Source organism: Prionailurus bengalensis, chromosome A1 (genome assembly GCF_016509475.1).
Source record: "Prionailurus bengalensis isolate Pbe53 chromosome A1, Fcat_Pben_1.1_paternal_pri, whole genome shotgun sequence".
Taxonomy (NCBI): domain Eukaryota; kingdom Metazoa; phylum Chordata; class Mammalia; order Carnivora; family Felidae; genus Prionailurus; species Prionailurus bengalensis.
Genome location: NC_057343.1, coordinates 124,208,948 through 124,228,783, shown reverse-complemented (window position 1 = coordinate 124,228,783; position 19,836 = coordinate 124,208,948). Strand labels below are relative to the sequence as shown.

Genomic DNA, 19,836 nt, shown 5'->3' with positions numbered 1-19,836 from the left:
CCTTTGACTATTTAGAGTTGATTCTTACTATTTTAGCCATCAGAACGATGCAGCACTGAATTCTTTCCAAAAGGTTAATCTAATCTGAATAAATTAGCAACCACTATTAATATATAAAGAATTGAGCTAAATAATCATATACTCATAGCCTTTTTCTTACTCTTTGGATTTTTACTCAGCAATTAATATTCTATTTATAAAATTTGAGTTTCTTCTGGAAAATAATAGAGAAATATTGACAATGATGAATGTTTTTCAAATGTTAGGATAGTGTCATTTATAAATGACTATTTGGGCAGATACAGTAAAGCATACTATGAACCTGTACTTAAAAAAAAAAAACAGAAAAAAAAACAACTAAAGAAACAAAATTCCTGTGCCTGAAACAAAAGTACATAATGATTTGAATCTCTCTATATATTTAACATTTTTTCAGTGTTTATTTTTTATTTTCTTACATAAAAATAGCCATTTACAGTTAGTTAATCCAGAAAATTCAGTCACACACAGTGTCTTGAATTCAAACAGAGGTCTAGTGGATTGGCATTTCCATTAAGTACAATCCTGAAAAATGTCAAGTTGAACAACAGGATATTGAAGCACATTGATGACTGTATTTTGAATTATTTAGTGTGATCTGATGAAATACTTAGTATATTTCATTTTGATTCTTTAGATAACTCTTTATTTTTGTTTTGGGTAACATCTCTGTCCTGGGGGCATTATTCATTACCACTCACTGGCAAGGTATCATAAAAACAAACAAACAAACAATCCGTCAGTGCTGTATTTAATTGTCAGAGTATTTAAAATGAGACCAAACCCCCCCTCCCCTTGACATTTCTCTATTCCGACTACTGCATTTGAATGACTCACTGGCATTTTCATAGGTCCTCTTTCTTTTTTATGATCATTTGTCTAATCAGAGCTGCTATCTCAGGCCTGATGACTTCAATGGGTTCCTCTGGCCTCCAGGTTTTCACAACTTGACCCTCAGGGTTGACCAGATACTTCCAAAAATTCCACCTTGGTTCTTTCTTTGAAGAATCTAAAGTACCAGAATATATTTTCATAAGCATAATTTTATTTTTTGTCAAGATTTTCATTTCTATTAGTATCTATGTAAGTGATAACTTAAGAATCAAGTTCTAAGATTATCATAATGTCAAAAGCAAAACAAAACAAAAAAATAAAACACCCAAACAAGGCAAAACTCAAGCTCCAAGAAACCATATTTCTGTACATTTGGTGACTTCACTGATGATTCTACTGGTCTGGAATCATGAAACAAAGTGGTTTATTCTGGATTTATTGATCTAAACAACAAAAAGTTGGGGCGTCTAGGTGGCTCAGTCAGCTAAGTGTCTGACTTCAGCTCAGGTCATGAGCTCACAGTTCATGAGTTCGAGCCACACGTCAGGCTTTGTGTTGAGAGCTCAGAGCCTGGAGCCTGCTTCAAACTCTGTGTCTCCCTCTCTCTGCCCCTCCCCTGCTCATGCTCTGTGTTTCTCTCTCTCTCTCTCTCTCTCTCTCTCTCTCTGTCTCAAAAATAATACACATTAAGAAAACTAAAAAAAAACAGCAACAAAAAATTTACCTTGTCACTAGCTCAAAACTTTCAGTTTCTTAACATTTTTAAAGATAAAATGGTACTCTATGGTCCTTGGTAATGGCCTGTACGGAATTCTTTACATATTAAACATACCTATGTTTTTAGTATTGTTACATATTATGTAGAAGAAAACAGAAAGGAATTCTAAATCACATTATTTTTGTTTCTAAGTTTTTATTTTAATTCTAGTTAGTTAACATACAGTATTAAATCATATTGAGAAATTATGTGGTCCTTTTGAACCATCTTAATGTATGTAAGAAATGTAATGTTTTTTCCATTTACATTATCCAGAATTGATGTTCATTATTGACTAACATGTGAAAAAATATAAACAACTACTTAAAATGTATCTAGTGTCTACTCTGTGCCAAGGAATGTATGTTCATTGCTTTAAATGGATCCTTTTGTTGAATCTTTACAGCAACCCTGTGAAATGGGTATTATCATTAACCTCATTTTGCAGATAGAAAAATGGAGTCTTAGACTCGAGGTCTTGTGGCTAATGAGCAGTAGAGCCAGCCCTGATATCTAGACCTTCTACTCTATACTTCGCACTCCTACTTCCTACTCCAAGCAGATTTTAGGAGGAAGATGACAAATTCATTTTTTTACAGGAGGGGATTCAGGTGTATGTGGGACATTCTGTCAGAGGAGGCAGGTGAATATAAGGCTTTGGGGCTTAGGAGAGAGAGCTCAGTCAGGGAAAGGGGATAGAATAAGAAGAGCTCCAGTGGGCTGTGGCCGATAGAATAAGAAGAGCACAGTTAAGGGTGGATGGAAAAGAGGAACCTGAAAAGAAGAAAGAGAAGGGCCCAGAGGGGCAGTCACTGGTACCTGCTAGGTTCAAGAGATTCATGGAGCAAGAAGCCAGACACAGTCATCTAAGAAGGTAATTGAGACGGGGAGGCAGAAATTGTAAGTATTAACTATTCTTTCAGAAATAGAGATGAAATTGGTAGAAGGAACACACTGTCTAGAGTTTTGAAGGTGTGGAATGCTTTGCTTTGGTGTGGGAGAAAGAAGCAGTGAGGGAGCATAGGTTAAAATTAAGAAATAAAAATAAAAAGTAGCCTGATTACTTATATGTGTTTTACTTGGAGTACTGTGCCAAGCATTTGAATTTATTTCATTATTAGAGAAAAATAATTTTGACTAGAGCAAACATCAAGGACTCCGTGTGAGCATCCTATTATTACATAAAAGCCATCTTAACATCATTTTGCAAAACTGCTCTTTTCTATAATGGAAAATGTGTCTCTAAAGATAATGCCCTCCAGGGCAGAGCTCTGTCTACCTGACGTAAACATCTTTGCGTGAGTTAGGAAAAGGCACTCTTCCAGGCCGGTAGAGTCCCCCAGCACATGCCTTGCTATGGCTGAGCTTCAGCCCACATTTGCCTCCCCGCCCAGATGCCCTGTTTAGTGACAACCTGCACACATGTGCACTGTGATCACATGATCAGTTACTGTCAATTTTGGCTAGTTTTAAAAAACTCATTTCCATTTGGCTGTGATCTCATAGTCTTCATCTCTGGAGCTTCATCTAACTACATTGAAACCTTAAATCACTTACTTTTTTGATTACACAAGGGTAGGTGGAACATTATGTTGATTTTCCCCAGAAATTTAATGTTTTAAAAAGATTCTGATTTCACACTTAAATTTTGTAGAACATCATTAAGTGGCTTACTAGACTGGAAGCTTGATTGCCTGACTGAGGTCACTGTTTTATCAAAACTCAAATTATCTGCAGTGAGAATAGGGACTGAGGGTATCATCTGTATAAGTCAGATGAGAGGACATTAACTGAATGTCCTTTGCTTTTTATCTATTATGATTTAAAAATTTTTAAAAATCTTTATTCATTTTTGAGAGAGAGAGAGAGAGACAGAGCATGAAGGGGACAGGGGCAGAGAGAGAGGGAGACACAGAACCCAAAGTAGGCTCCAGGCTCTCAGCTGTCAGCACAGAGCCTGAGCTGAAGTTGGCTGCTTAGCCTACTCAGCCACCCAGGCGTCCCTGAATGCTCTTTAGAATAGTGTTAGGCACAGTGTAAGAAACATATAAATACTTTACGTCTATTAACACACTTAATCCTCCAAATTATCTTATATTGATAATCTTATTTTACAAGTGAGGAAGAAGGCACAGAGAAGTTAAGTCATGTAGCTGAAGCCACACAGCAAAACTAACAGAGCAGGGACTTGAATCCAGGTAGGTTGCGGCTAAAACCTATTTCCCTAGTCGCTATACTTTACTACTGTTATGCTAACTGACCCAGGAAAATCTTTAAACAGATTTCTGTAGCTAGCCTAATTTTAGAGACAACGTAACACTATCGACCTCAAAAAAAAAAAAAAATTCTTATATTCTGTTTTGAATTTTAGCAAAAACAGAGATATTATTCATCCATGAAGACAATATCTCAGACAAGGGAACTTAAAATTAATCACAAAGATATGTCTAATAATGCCCAGCAATATTCATGAGACATGGATAGCATTGGTAATGGGGAGGGACATTTCCCCAAGTGCCAGTTAAATAAGAGAGGAATTAAGGTATTTTGTGAAGACAGCCATGACCACATTTCAGGTAAATTCTTCAGGAAAGTGATCATAAGGAAAAGAATACACCGGAGTCGACTTATTTTGCCATTCAAGAAGTTAAAACATTGATTTCAGAGAAGCGTAACTTCTAGAAAGTCACCAAGGATGAGATTCTGGCTTTCTGATGGTTTTACCAAACTTTCCCACTTAAAGCATTTCACATGAAATAGAAAAAGTACGGTCCTGGTACATTTGTTTTTTTTTTTTTTTTTTCAACGTTTTTTATTTATTTTTGGGACAGAGCGAGACTGAGCATGAGCAGGGGAGGGGCAGAGAGAGAGGGAGACACAGAATGGGAAACAGGCTCCAGGCTCTGAGCCATCAGCCCAGAGCCTGACGCGGGGCTCGAACTCACGGGCCGCGAGATCGTGACCTGGCTGAAGTCGGACGCTTAACCTACTACGCCACCCAGGCGCCCCATACATTTGTTTTAAAAATGGAAAGCAATTGAAAACATTAACTTGATGAGGCAAAGTAGATATTTACCAACAAGAAATCTGAATGCAGGTTCTGCTTCAGATCCTAGAATCTTAATCTTGTGGAAGATGGGGAATGTCACGCCGTAGTTATTTCTTGCAAAAGATACAACTTCCTTGCTGGGGCGGGGCTCCGATTCTCCAAACTGATTGCACGGAAAAGCCAAGACGCTGAAGTGGAATGGTCCAAACTCTTTGTGCAGTTCCTGCAGTGCTAAGTAATTTCTGTCTGTGAGTTGGCAGTCACTAGCCACGTTTACAACTAGTGCAACCTCCCGGAAAAAGAAAAAAATCCAACCGGAAAGTGAAGCAAATAAAAAGATTTAAAGAAAATATTCTGCAAGTAGTTAAAATCCTAAACCATTTTGAAGCTGATGGTTATTTTATATTTTTAGACATACCCAATTTTGTTGAAAATCATAACCTGGATGCATGAGTTAAGACTGAAAAATCACTACCATTAAAAAGCATCAGGTACAACAGTTTAAGATAAAAGAAAATATGATCATTGATAAGAGTGCTTTTTAATGTTGCTAGTTTATGGGGGTAGTATTTTTTAATGTCTCCATATTCACATTACTAATTATAAAAATTTCCTAAACAACTTACAGTGTTAATTTAGCATGCCTCTGAAAACAGGATAATCAGCTTTTCAATTAGAAGTACTGTATATATACACGATGAGAACTCTGATGGTCAGAGTGATACACTAATTACATTACTTTGAAAACTAAATGATAACTTATGACCCTTTATCAATGAAAAATTGATTCCATTAAAGTAAACAGAGAAATCAACAAGCAGTAGGAAAAAAACCAGAAGATACAACTTACTTTGCCTTTAAACTTTTCCAGAGAAACCGTTCTTCCTTTTGCATCTTTCACTTCAAAGGCATAAAAGCTGTTGATTTTAGGTTTTAGGAATTTTAGTTGTAGAAGAAATAACATTACTGTGCATAGAACCATAGACAGTAAAACTGCAAATACCTTTGCTTTCGGCCCCGAACATCTTAACGGGTAAGCTGTAAGAGGCTCCATTTTGGATGATTCTAGAGGGAAGTCTCAGCAGGCTGGAATTCAAGGAGGAGCTGAAACTTGAAACCAGCTCAGTTTAACGGAAAACCAGGAAGGACAGATGGGGTCCTTTCACTGCTAAGGAATAGAAAGACCCTTCTCTGATGGGGAACGGAACGAGACTCCTGGATAAAACAGAGTGCTAAAGAATTTCAATGTATTTATGATGCCTATTGCAATCTTCGCTAGGAAGATCAGGACTGTTTCGAGAGCTCTTTAACATTCTCCTGACAAAATTTTTCGCCAGAAGATGGTGCCCTTGTAGGGTGAAAGCTGGGGAGTGAGTGCTCCCAGTAACTGGGTGAATGTAGAGGAGTGGGTTAAATACCATCCAGGAATAGTTCAGAGTGTAGATTAAACGTGCTCTATTAACATGATGTATAACCTGAAGGGGTTTAATATTATGTGTATGGATTAAATTTGCTACACGAGTTCAAGATATTTACAGTGGAAAGGGCAGAAAAATAACTGAAGTGGCTACTTTGACCTCATCTCATTAAGGCAATGCCAGGTGAATATAATAAAAATAGATTAGATACAATGTGAAGGCTTTAAAAAACCCTCCTCTATCATAAAGCCAACTATAGTCCAGTGTTTTTCAAATTTTTGATCCTGACTCCCAGTAAGAAATGCACTTTATAATTTAACTCAGAAGCATGTAACTGAGAAGTCTGATTAAATGATCCTTCCCCTTTGAACTTTGATACGCCTGTGGCAGTTTTAAAACAGCCTGGCTCTGACCCCTGACAATGAAGGATTTCAGGGTTCACCAATGGTCTGCAACCTGTAGATGGACAAATACTGAACTTGATAATAAATCAGGAATTTAACAATTAAATAAGACAATTCTACCAAGAAGGCAAAAATGAACAAGGAAACCCTCCAAACCCACCTCTACCTCAGTGCATCATCTAGTTGCTTCTTTTTTTTTTTTTTACCTTCACTTTTCCTGTGGCTGTTGCCTCTTACAGGAGGCTTAACTTTACTGTTGAAAATTATAGGGGTAGGTGTGGACAGGAAATGGAGGTAGCTGCATACCCTGAAATCCATGGTTCCTTTAGTCACCTTGGACTCTTCCCCAAGACACACAGCAAATTTCAAATTAAGGTGCCTCATTCTACCTGGTCCTGACTCTTGGTGTCGCTCAGGGTGCTGGTAGCTCTGCCTCCGGAGCCAAACCCACAGCTTAGGCATATAAAACCTGTCAAAAGACTGATAAACCACTTGCTCCCACTCTTGCGGCCTGATAATAAAGAATACAGTAGAAAAGTATTCTCCTGTAAACCTAATACCCAGTAAACAACAAAAAAGTATACAAAACACGTATCACCTCTTCACTATGATAATTTTACTTTGGTGCTCTCTGGCTGAGTTAATAAGAAAGCCAAACTTCATATGACACCCGGACTTCAATTCTCTGACCTTGCTACACCAAGGTTCTTGGACTTAAAAGTGCTGCCATCACCTGGTGCTTGTTAGAGACGCAGCTATTCAAGCCCCACCTCAGATTTCCTGAACCAGAATTGGCCTCCTGACTCAAGCATACATTTAAGTTTGAGAAAATTTAGACCTCATTTTTTTTTTTTTTTTGGTTTTCACAGTAACAAGCCTCTTTGGTTTCCGTTTGTCTAGGCTGTTGAAGGACATGGCTCAGGAAGTTGAGTTTTAATGATTAATTAAAAAAAAAAAAAGGTAATTCATAGAACATCTGCTATAATCTGAACCATGTAAACCCAGCCCATGATAACTGCTTTGAGGGAGACGACAGAGGGTTCCCTTGGAGGAGGATGCTGATTGACTGTACCCCAGGCATGGCCCCATAGGGTGATGTTACTTTGATAAAATCATTATGATTCTTTCTAGTTCAGTGTTTTGTAAGTACAGAAACTCCCATCAAGTGATCTACAGCTTGGTCTTTGAGAATATCAAAATTATGCTTACAAGAGGTTCTGTATAAGCCAACATGCCAGTTATTAACCAGAAATAAAAGGCTTGTACAGGCCTGATATTTCATGTTGGATTGTCCCAAAATTTCATGCTATATTAAAAGTACTTTGAAAACTGAAGTTAATCTCTTGTCAAGGCCAAAATCAAGGCCAGTTTGTTAATTTTATTATTATTAAGGTTTTTTTTTGTTTGTTTGCTTGTTTTTTTTTAAGTGATTGGCATCTTTGTTGCTTTGGAGGTAGGGGGCAGGTGCTCAGGAGCTCTTGGTGGGGCAGGCCTGATTCCTCTTCACCATCATAGGCTTCTGGCTGTGCAGGATGGTGCTGGCTCTGCAAATGGCAGCCATGAACAGACCTGGGTGGTCCATGTTCTTGCGGATCCTGTGCCTGATGCTGCTAAGGGTGGCCAGGGCATTCTTGTTGATGTTGGTATGCATGTAGGAGGTGGTAGGTTTTCACTGGTCAGATCTCCGCTTCATCACCATCATTACATTTTTGCTGTAGGCCTCTGGATCCATGCCTGCAGTCTTGTGGTAAACCAGGCCATTGTAGTGGAAAGAGTTGCAAGCCTGTTGGGCTTGGTGCTTTATGTATGCTTGTCCCTTTTGATCAGGATCAATTCCGCACGACCATCCATTGCAGGTGGGGGGACATGGTGGCAGCTCCTCTCACTAAGGTGACCGGGGACAGAAAGAAATATATATGCTTTTATAACATATATGATTTCATATATGAATGATATATAAATATCCTTATAGGCCCATTAATCAGACACTCAGCACAGGAGTTTGGGCAACTCCCAGCCTGGATGTTTGTGAACATAGATAGATTTTGGTTCTTAGACATTTCTTTTTTTCTTCATTTGTCAGAGTCTTTTTCTGTATATGTTGTGATATCATCATTTCTTAGTTTTCTGGGGGATCTGTCATCATTGTTTCCATGTTCTGTCTATACTAAAACCATTCTCAAATTATAATTATATCAACACTGCAATTTTCAATGCATAGGAGATAGTATGCTAGAAAAACCAACAGCACTCTTTCAGGAGATAAAGGAAGGTTTGTTAAAGGAGGGGAAGAGAATGATGAGTTGAAGGTCAAGGGAACCTACTGGGCCAATAATGAGACAAAGCAGTTGACTCTGTTAATCAAGCACCACAGGCACTGAAGAAGATACAAATAATGTCTGTGATGGAGGCAGCCTCACACGAGCTTGAAATCAGTTTTGGAGAGGAGAAAATACACAAGAAACATTTGGGGAACAAATATAAGGCAGCAAATAACTGAGCACTAAATAAATGGCTTATGTTTGTAGAAAGCTTTATACTGCCCATGATTTATTTATAAATCAGACACATATATACATATATTAAAAGCAATCACATGTAGTATAAAGCCCTCTACTGGCAGAATGCAATAATGCTTTCAAATAGGAAGAAGTTAGTAATATCCCAATCACAGAACAAGTAAGTAGAACAAGCAAGAAGAGAGTTTAAGACTTTTAACTTTCTAACCCAAATTATTTCAACTACATTCAACAATTTTTCTGTAATAGAAATATGTTTACTTAGAAAAAAAATGTGGTGGATGAGATTACTGTAGTACTGTCTCTGGTAAGGGGGTTTTATTCATCAGGAGACATTTAGTTTTATGAGAAATCACTGTTAGGGTCCGAAGAGGAGAGGGAGTGGACCACCACAACAAAACAACTTGGCCATATGTACTGAAGTTGTCTGGAAGGGGTCACAGAGTCTGCAGAGTAACAAGTCAAGATGAGAGATAATAGTGTCTTAATGAAGGCCGCTTTGGTCAGCCTGATAGAAGGGAGGGATAGATGCCAAAAACACTCTGGAGCTCCCAGTGGCAGGCATTGGCAGTGCAGAACAAAGCGACCAATACCTGAAAATAAATGCTCTCCAAGTGTTTGCTTAGTTTGTATTGCCCAATACCAGGATGAGGAGACATTGACGGTGCAAAAATAAGAAGAGGGACATTTTGATCTTCACGATTAATTTGAAATATGATTACGACTCCAAATTTAAAATGTCTTGCTGCCTTGTTGGACTGGCGGTGGTGGGGTTGGTAGGGGAGGGGCAGACATTCAGAGGCTAAGGAAAGGGAATTGGGATGATATGCCTGAGAGCTGATGGGCCATCTTTGTTAATTTTGTCTCTGCCATAACGTTCTAGAGAGACCCTGGCATCATCAGCATGTCTTTCCTTGGAATGTTTAGGTTTCTCTTACCTGCTGAATATTTGTGAGTCGCATAATTTATCACTATATATGTTTGTTCTATTTTCCCAGTTGTTTCATTTGGTTACTTCCTGACTTTATTTTTAAATTCTCTAGGCTCCTTTCTATCTATTTTTTTGGCCCTGGTGCTCTGAATTCCTCCCTATTTAAGGCCAACAGCATGTGAACTCTGAAAAGTAAACAAGCCAAACTGATGTGCTTAAAGTATCCAGTCATTCATTCTTTTCTCCTTTGTCTTATTTTTCTTATCATCCTCTTTCTCTTTATTGATACATAGGCCAGTCATTTAAAACTATGTAACAGGCATTTCCCCACTAAGAGATAGATCCTGGAATAAAGTTTAAAAACAGTGAAGATGAAATATCACATTCTACCACAGCGTTCCCTAAGCTGTAGTCATTTGCATGCATGTCCGTGATTTTGCCATCTGTGCCATTTGCTAGTTAACATTTTTGGTTCAAATTGGCTCATTTATTTTACCAAAATACATTTTTTTTAATAACAGAAGACTTTATGTCCACGTTGAACATTTTAAAACATTTAAAAATGCACATTAAAACACACGAGTATTTAAAAAATGTTCATCTGTACCACTATGAGCCACATGTCCTTGGAGGAGGAACTAACCAAAAACTGTACTACGCATTCAAAACATGATAGAAAATCATGCTGTAACTCTTTGAAAGTTCTTTGTGCTGAAGAAAAATTTGTCTCCTCCCATTCACTGTTCTTAATTTTGTCATAGGGAGCAATACAAAGTAAATTTTTCTTTGTTTCATAAATTGCCTTCTGTTTCATATTTGAAGATGGTTCCTTATGGGTGTTCTTTCCTGTAGACTAAATACCCCAGAACCCCTCACTCCATTCATGTGTTGCTCTATTGCTGTGTTCCCTGACCTTGTATCATTGCAGTCCTTTCCTCTAAATGAACTCAGGTTGGGGATCCTGGCTTGCTTATCTCCTTCTTACAAGACAGATTCAAGACTGGACCCAGTTCTCCAGCAGATGGGTCCTGACCAGTGCAGAGACAATTGGGTTTTCCTTGTTCTTGGTTTGGACACTGTCTTTCCTTTAATGAGACCTAAAATTGTATTGCTTAAAAAAGGTCATTGCATTATGCTATTGATTCATATTCTGGTGGTGGCTGTCTAAAACTGCCAGCCATTTTCACTGCATATCAGCTCTCTCTCATGTCTAATGATAAAGCATCATTATTGCATTAGGATTCTCTAGAGAAGCAGAATCAATAGAGTATACATAAATATATATACATGAGGCTCACCAAATTATGGAGGCTGAAAAGTCCCAGTCTGCCATCTCTAAGATGGAAAACCAGGAAAAGCCAGCGGGATAATTCAATCTGAGTCCAAAGTCTGGGGAGCAGCTGGTATAAATTAAGGAGTATGAAGGTCTGAGAACCAGGAGCTCCAGTGTCTGATAGCAGGAAAGAAATGGACATCCTAGTTTAAGAAGCGAGAAAATTTGCCCTTCCTTTGCCTTTTTGTACCATTTGGGACCCCGGTGGATTGGATGATGTCAACCTACAATGGTGAGGCTGGATCTCTTTACTCAGTCTACCAAATCGAATGCTAATCTTCTCTAAAAACACCCTCCCAGCCACATCCAGAAAAAATGTTTTACAGATCTCAGGGCAACCCTTAGTCCATCAAGCCAATGTATAAAATTAAGTATTGCAATTATTTAACCTACCACAGGTGGCCTAATGGGGAGTTTGGAAGGGGGAGGAAGGTTATGGAATGGAGAGGAAGGTAATGTCAGAGACACCTTCACGACATGATGGCTGATTCCAGTTGTGAAGGTGGGCTAGAAGTTACCATGGCAGAGAATTGTGGAAGAGCATTAAGGTGGGGAGACAGTATGGAGGGTATGACACAAGATGAGCCAGAGAAACACACAACTGCCAACACAGTGTAAGATTGTCAATAAGAAATTTCGTGATCATTTTTCTTAACTGATACGTCATTTGTGAATAAATAATTATATTATATATATGTATATGTACACACAAACATATGTCTTCCACAATTTGCTCATCCATTTTTTTGCTGATGGACATTTGGGTTATTTTACCTTCCAACTATTGTGAATAGTACTACCGTGAACGCCCATGTACCTGAGTTTGTTTGAGTTTGAGTACCTGCTTCATTTCTCTTGGGTCTGTACCTAGCAGTGAAATTATTGAATCATACAGTAATTCTAGGTTTAATTTTTTGAGGAATTGCCAACTGTTATCCACAGTGGTACCACTTTACATCCTCATAAGCAATGTGTAACGGTTCCAGTCTCTCCACATTCTTACTAACATTTGCTATCTATCTATCTATCTATCTATCTATCTATCTATCTACTTACCTACCTATCATCTATTGCCATCCTAGAGCGTGTGAAGTGGTACATCATTGTGTTTTGGATTTGCATTTCCTTAATGTATGTCCTAATTTCTAATGGCTGCAGAATATTCCCTTTTAAGGATGTCACAAAAATCTACCTCGTCAATTCTCTACTGGTAAACATTGAGTCCTTCCCGTCTTTACGCACCATGTGCCTCCTTTTTCAATGCTAATTTATACTCCACCAGCAATATATGCCAGTGTTTGTTTCTAGAACCTTCAACCTTGGGGCTTGTCATTAAAAAATACCATTGCTAGCATCTTGTTATTGTTTTAAGTTAGCATTTCTTTGATTACTAGCAAGGTTGAATATTTTTTGAGCATTTAATTATTTCTTTTGTGCATTGCCTGTTTAGGTCCTATGTTCTATTTTTTTTCTATTTGGATTGTAAATTTGTCTAAATTTCTCTGAGAGTCTTTTACACAAGGGTAATAACCTAACATGCCCTACATTTTATTAAAAATATAATATATTTTGGGGTGCCTGCGTGGCTCAGTCAGTTAAGCATCCGACTTCAGCTCAGGTGATGATATTGTAGTTTGTGAGTTAGAGCCCTGCGTTGAGCTCTGTGCTGACAGCTCAGAGCCTGGAGCCTGCTTCAGATTCTATGTCTACCTCTCTCTCTGCCCCTACCCCGCTCATGCTCTGTCTCTCAAAAATAAATAAATGTTAAAATTAAACATATATATATAACATATTTCCAGTTTGTCATTCGCAATTGAATTTCACACATAGATCCATGGTATGGTTTGCCACCGTAGGATCTGTAATACCAAACTCCTGGGATTTCTCAGAGGGAATGAGATGAATGTTGAGCAACTTAGGCCTCAGATCTCTCATCCGTGAAATGAAAAGTTTGAACTAAGGAATTGCTATTTATTGCCAACGGGATCCAGCAATACATTAAAAGAATTATTCACCACCATCAAGTGGGATTGATACCTGGGATGCAGCGCTGGTTCAATATCTGCAAATCAATCAATGTGATATATCACATCAATAAAAGAAAAAACAAGAACCATATGGTCCTCTCAATAGATGCAGAGAACGCATGTGACAAAATGCAGCATACTTTCTTGATAAAAACCCTCAAGAAAGTAGGGATAGAAGAATCATACCTCAAGATTATAAAAGCCATATTGAAAGACCCAACACTAATGTCATCCTCAGTGGGGAAAAACTGAGAGCTTTCCTCCCAAGGTCAGGAACACGGCAGGGATATCCACTCTCACCACTGTTATTCAACATAATATTGGAAGTCCTACCCTCAGCAATCAGACAACACAAAGAAATCAAAGGCATCCAAATTGGCAAGGAGGAAGTCAAGCTTTCACTCTTTGCAGATGACATGATACTGTATATGGAAAACCCAAAAGAGTCCACCAAAAAACTGCTAGAACTGATTCATGAATTCAGCAAAGTCACAGGATGTAAAAATCAACACACAGAAATTGGCTGCATTTTTGTTCACCAATAATGAAGCAGCAGAAAGAGAAATCAAGGAATCGGTCGCATTTACAATTGCATTAAAACCCATAAAATACCTAGAAATAAATCTAACCAAAGAGGTGAAAATTCTACACACTGAAAACTATGGGAAAGCTTATGAAAGAAATTGAAGAAGACACAGAAAAATAGAAAAATATTCCATGCTCATGGATCGGAAGAACAAATATTGTTAAAATGTCGATACTACCCAAAGCCATCTACATATTCAATGCAATCCCTATCAAAGTAACACCAACATTCTTTACAGAACTGGAACAAACAATCCTAAAATTTGTATGGAACCAGAAAAGACCCCGAATAGCCAAAGCAATCCTGAAAAAGAAAACCAAAGCTGGAGGCATCACAGTTCCAGACTTCAGGATGTATTACAAAGCTGTAATCACCAAGACAGTATGGTACTGACTGGCACAAAAACAGACACTCAGATCAATGGAACAGAATAGAGAACCCAGAAATGGATGCACAAACATATGGCCCACTAATCTTTCACATGCAGGAAAGAATATCCAGTGGAATAAAGACAGTCTCTTCAGCAAGTGGTGCTGGGAAAACTGGACAGTGACATGTAGAAGATTGAACCTAGAACACTTTCTTACATCATACACAAAAGTAAACTCAAAATGGATGAAACACCTAAACATAAGACAGGAAGCCAACAAAATCCTCGAGGAGAAAGCAGGCAAAAACTTCTTTGACCTTAGCTGCAGCAATTTACTCAACACATCTCTGGAGGCGAGGTAAACAAAAGCAAAAATGAACTATTGGGACCTCATCAAGATAAAAGCTTCTGCATGGTGAAAGAAACAATCAGAAAAACTAAAAGACAACCAGCATAATGGAAGAAGATATTTGCAAATGACATATCAGATAAAGGGTTAGTATCCAAAATCAATAAAGAACTTCTCAAACTCAACACCCAAAAAATGAATAATCCAGTGAAGAAATGGGCAAAAGACATGAATAGACACTTCTCCAAAGAAGACATCCAGATGTCTAACAGACACATGAAAAAATTCTCAACATCACTCATCATCAGGGAAATATAAATCAAAACCACAGTGAGATACCACCTCATACCAGTCAGAATGGCTAAAATTAACAACTCAGGCAACAACACATGTTGGCTAGGAGGCGGAGAAAGAGGAACTCTTTTGCCTTGCTGGTGGGAATGCAAAGTGGTGCAGCCACTATGGAAAAAAAGTAAGGAGTTTCCTCAAAAAATTAAAAATAGAACTATCCTAGGGGTGCCTGGGTGGCTCAGTCGGTTGAACGTCCGACTTTGGCTCAGGTCATGATCTCGCGGCTTGCAAGTTCAAGCCCTGTGTCGGGCTCTGTGCTGACATCTTGGAGCCTGAAGCCTGTTTCCGATTCTGTGTCTCCCTCTCACTCTGCCCCTAAACCACTCTCACTCTGTCTCTGTCTCTCTCAAAAATAAACATTAAAAAAAAATTAAAAAAAAATAGAACTACCCTATAACCCAGCAATTGCACTACTAGGTATCTATCCAAAGGATACAGGTGTGCTCTTTTGAAGAGGCACATGCACCCCAATGTTTATAGCAGCTCTATCAACAATAGCCAAAGTATGGAAAGAGCTCAGATGTCCATCGGTAGGTGAATGGATAAAGAAGATGTGGTATATATATATACAATGGAGTATTACTTGGCAATCAAAAAGAATGAAATCTTGCCATTTGCAACAACATGGATGGAACTAGAGTGAATAATGCTAAGCAGAATTAGTCAGAAAAAGATAAATATCACATGATTTCCCTCATATGAGAAATTTAAGATACAAAACAGATGGACATAAGGAAAGGGAAGCAAAAATAATATAAAAACAGGGAGGGGGGCAACACATAAGAAACTCTAAAAATAGAGAACAAACTGAGGGTTGCTGGAGGGGTTGTGAGTGGGAGGCTGTGGTAAATGGGCAAGGGACGTTAAGGAAGACACTTGTTGGGATGAGTACTGGGTGGTATATGTATGGGATGAATCACTGGATTATTCCTGAAAGCATTATTACACTACATGCTAACTAACTTGGATGTAAAATTAAAAAAAGAAAATAAAAAAAGAAAATTACTGTTTATTTCCAGATTTGCAATTTTGTGATTTTATATGAACATGTGATTTTACATGTTCAATATAAATGGTTATTTCAACTTCATATTTATATTGATATGTAATTATAATAACTGTAAATATAATCACTCCATAAGTTGCTTTTATATATCTTGAGAATCTTGAACAGAGGCTGTAAGTATACACACAAATACATATTTATATATGTATAAAATAACATTCTCTCAGGTCACGAAAATAAAAAATCTCATATATAATTTGTGTTGTACTAAATGAGTTGTTAATAATTCTTATTTTAAGGAATATTTAATTTTGCATCGTTGAGGCCACTATAAATTATGGCTTTTTTTATGTTAAATAGATATTTGACGGAGTTAATACTACATATTCTAACTTTAAGAGCAACTTTGTGAAGAGACTGTCGGCAGAGGTTCCCGTTGCCAGTAGCCCAATTACCACCAGATGGCGGCAAAGCCAAACCAGGGATCTGGCAGTTGATTCCTTTGAGGAAGAGCGTTCAACCACTTACCTCCCAGAAGCTTCTGGATCCGTGCTGAAGATAACTCCTGAAAAAGAGACCTTGATTCTAGGTGAGGTAATAGAAATTCCACAGGCCATTTAAAAAATGTCAATGAAATAGAATTCCTCAAAGAATCTCTGTAGCATAGAACTATCTAGTATCACATTTAGTCAACTGCTTTCCTTTTCTTCCTTCCTTTGAATAAGAAATTTCCAAGGTGGTGGGGAAGGGGCAGGAAATGAAACAAGAACAAAAGACAGTATGTTGTATTTTAGATGCATTTCTGGAATTTACATTGGTATATGATTCCTTTTGTAAAGATTACATATGTAAGATTTTTCAGTGGTCCTTATTAGCTCCTCTGTTGAACAAGTGATATGAACAAAAATATACTTAGTTTTACAGGATGACTTGGCAAGGTTTTCTATGTAGTTAAAAATCTGGTAAAGGACTTTCTCAATCTTGAGAAGAGAACAGATATGAATAATAATGATGCAAATAACACTGACTTTGCTATTACTTTCACTTAGAAAGTATTTCACTACTGTCATCTCAAATTACCCTACAGCATCTTTCTATAACAGAGAGATGGAGAGGCAAAGTGATTTGCTCATGATCATAGAGTGGACGCCAATGTTGGGAAAGCAAGCATCCCATAGTGATTTCCTGGCAGAATGATCATAGCTTGGGCAAACCAGATACCTTTGCTCCATCACTTTAACCTATGGAACTGTTTGTATCTATTCTTCAGATGTGCAAGTATGCTCTTTCCATTCAGAGATAAAGCATTTCTGCTGCTGCTGCAGTTGCAATCAGGTCTTTAATCTTGGCATTTCTTACAGAGGCCACTGAGGCAGTGCTCACTTATGACCCTGGCATTCTCGACAAGGCCAGTCTTTCCTCTTTTACCCCCATATCCATGGTTTTTAGAGAGATGTGGGCCTGTAGTTTCACATTCTATTGTGAAAGACACCATGGGTTGACTTCCAACCAAAGTGATTATCTTGTTTTGAAGAACAAATTAAAAACTAAATGTTTTTCTTGCAGGATCCTACAAAGAACCACTGAAGACCCCCATCAAAGGGAATTTTGAAACAAATAACTCAGCTCTCCATTTTTGCAAGGCACCTCATGCACTGGGCAGAGGCTGGAATGAAAATGTTGCCTCAAAAGGCCAGGTGGGTAAAGACAAAAACCTGAAGATCTCATATCCTGACATGCTCAGACAATTGAGTCCCAAATGTGAAGAAAGAGCTGGCTTAGCTGCTCTTACACGTCAGTAAGAAAATGATGGGTTCCTGATAGAAAAAATGAGTGAGTTAAGGACATGAATAAGGGTACCTTGTAAAAGAAATATAGTAAAAGTTTAGTTAGTCTCAATCAAAAAAGTGAAAATGAGACAGCAAAAAGGTAAAGATTAAGATGACAGGATACTATGTAGAGAAAACCCTAAGGGGTCTACCAAAAAACTAATAGAACTGATAAATTAATTAAATAAAGTTACAGGATATCGAATAGGTATACAGAAATCCAGTGCATTTCTATTCACTAATAATGAAGCAGCAGAAAGAGAAATTAAGAAAACAATCCCATTTATAAATGCACCAAAAACAGTAAAACAGATACCTAGGAATAAACCTAACCAAAGAGGTAAAAGGCCTGTACTCCAAAAACTATAAAACACTGATGAAAGAAATTGAAGAGGACACAAATAAAAAGATATGCCATGCTCATGGATTGGAAGAAGAAATATTGTTAAAATGCCCATACTTCCTAAAGCAATCTCCAGTTTTAATGCAATTCCTTTCAAAAGATCAACAGCATTTCTCACAGAACCAGAATAAACAATCCTAAAATTTGTATAGAACCACAAAAGACCCTGAATGGCCAGAGAAAACATGAAAAAGAATAAAACTGGAGGTATCACAATCCCAGATATCAAGATATACTATAAAGCTGTAAAAATCAAAACAGTAGGGTACTGGCACAGTACAGATACATACATCAATAAAACAGAATAGGGTCCAGGAATAAACCCACAATTATATGGTCAATTAGTCTCCAACAAAGGAGGCAAGAATATGCACTGGGAAAAAGAAAGCCCCTTCAACAAATGGTGTTGGGAAAACTGGACAGCTACATGCAAAAGATTGAAACTGGACCACTTTCTTACACCATAATCAAAAATACACTCAAAATGAATTAAAGACCTAAATGTGGTTCCTGAAGCCATAAAATTTCTAGAAGAAAACATAGACAGTAATCTCTTTGACATCAGCTATAGAAACATTTTTTTATTTTTTATTTTTTATTTTTGAAACATTTTTTAAAAAGATATGTCTCCTCTGACAAGGGAAACAAAAGCAAAGTTAAGTGATTGGGACTACACCAAAATAAAAAGCTTTTTCACAGTGAAGGAAACCATCAAAAGCCATCAAATGGGAGAAGAAATTTGCAATATCCAATAAAGGATTAGTATCCAAAATATATAAAGAACTTATATGACTCAACACCAAAAAATCAAATAATCTAATTAAATGAGAAGATATGAACAGATATTTTTCCAAAGAAGTCCTACAGATGGCCAAAAGACACATGAAAGCATGCTCAACACTACTCATCATCAGGAAACACAACTTAAAATGACAGTGAGATATCACTTCACACCTGTCAGAATGGCTAAAATCAAGACAAGAAATAACAAGTCTTGGTGAGGATGTGGAGAAAAAGGGACCCCTGTGCCCTGTTAGTGGGAATGCACACTGGTGCAGCACTGTGGAAAACAGCATGGACATTCTTCAAAAAATTGAAAATGGAATTACCAGGGGTGCCTGGCTGGCTCAGTTGGGTAAGCATCTGGCTCTTGCTTTCGGCTCAGGTCATGGTCTCACAGTTTATGAGTTCGAGCCTCACATCGGGTCTGTGCTGACGGTGAAGAGTGCTTGGGATTCTCTCTCTCCCTCTCTCTCTGCCCCTCCCCTGCTCGTGCCCTCTCTCTCAAAATTAAAAAAAAAATAGAATTACCATATGATCTAGTACTTCCACTACTAGGTATGTACCCAAAGAAAACAAAAACACTAATTCAAAAATATATATGCATCACAATGTGTATGAGAGCATTATTTATAATAGCCAAGATATGAAAGAACTCAAGGATCTATCAATAGATGAATGGATAAAGAAGATGTGGTATATATATATATATATATATATATATATACACATACATGTATATGTATGTACATATAGATATGTATATATACATATGTGTGCATATATATACATATGTGTGTATATATATATACACACAAATGAATAAATAAATAAATAAATAAAATATATAT

General features: G+C 37.6%; 2 protein-coding genes and 1 pseudogene across 4 annotated transcripts in view; 1 reads left to right on the top strand and 2 right to left on the bottom strand.

Annotated features, from left to right (window-relative positions):
• Window positions 1–19,836, top strand: part of CDC20B (cell division cycle 20B) — a 48,928-nt gene that overhangs the window by 6,512 nt on the left and 22,580 nt on the right. The window contains exons 3-4 of the mRNA XM_043590504.1: window positions 16,334–16,562; window positions 17,540–17,670. Coding sequence (XP_043446439.1) covers window positions 16,334–16,562; window positions 17,540–17,670 — 360 coding nt within the window. The remainder of the gene's footprint in view (window positions 1–16,333; window positions 16,563–17,539; window positions 17,671–19,836) is intronic.
• GPX8 (glutathione peroxidase 8 (putative)) lies at window positions 417–5,976 on the bottom strand. Of its 3 annotated transcripts, none has more exons than XM_043590502.1 (3): window positions 5,530–5,966; window positions 4,707–4,968; window positions 417–1,048 (listed from the first exon to the last, which is right to left on the bottom strand). In XM_043590502.1, exons 1-3 carry the CDS (start codon window positions 5,731–5,733, stop codon window positions 885–887), a joined length of 630 nt encoding a protein of 209 aa, XP_043446437.1. In that variant the 5' UTR covers window positions 5,734–5,966; the 3' UTR covers window positions 417–884. The 3 variants fall into 3 exon arrangements, with proteins under 3 accessions (XP_043446437.1, XP_043446436.1, XP_043446438.1); XM_043590501.1 differs by having other exon boundaries at window positions 4,707–4,971; window positions 5,530–5,922; XM_043590503.1 differs by lacking the exon at window positions 4,707–4,968 and having other exon boundaries at window positions 980–1,048; window positions 5,530–5,976.
• Window positions 7,582–8,451, bottom strand: LOC122488861 (annotated as a pseudogene).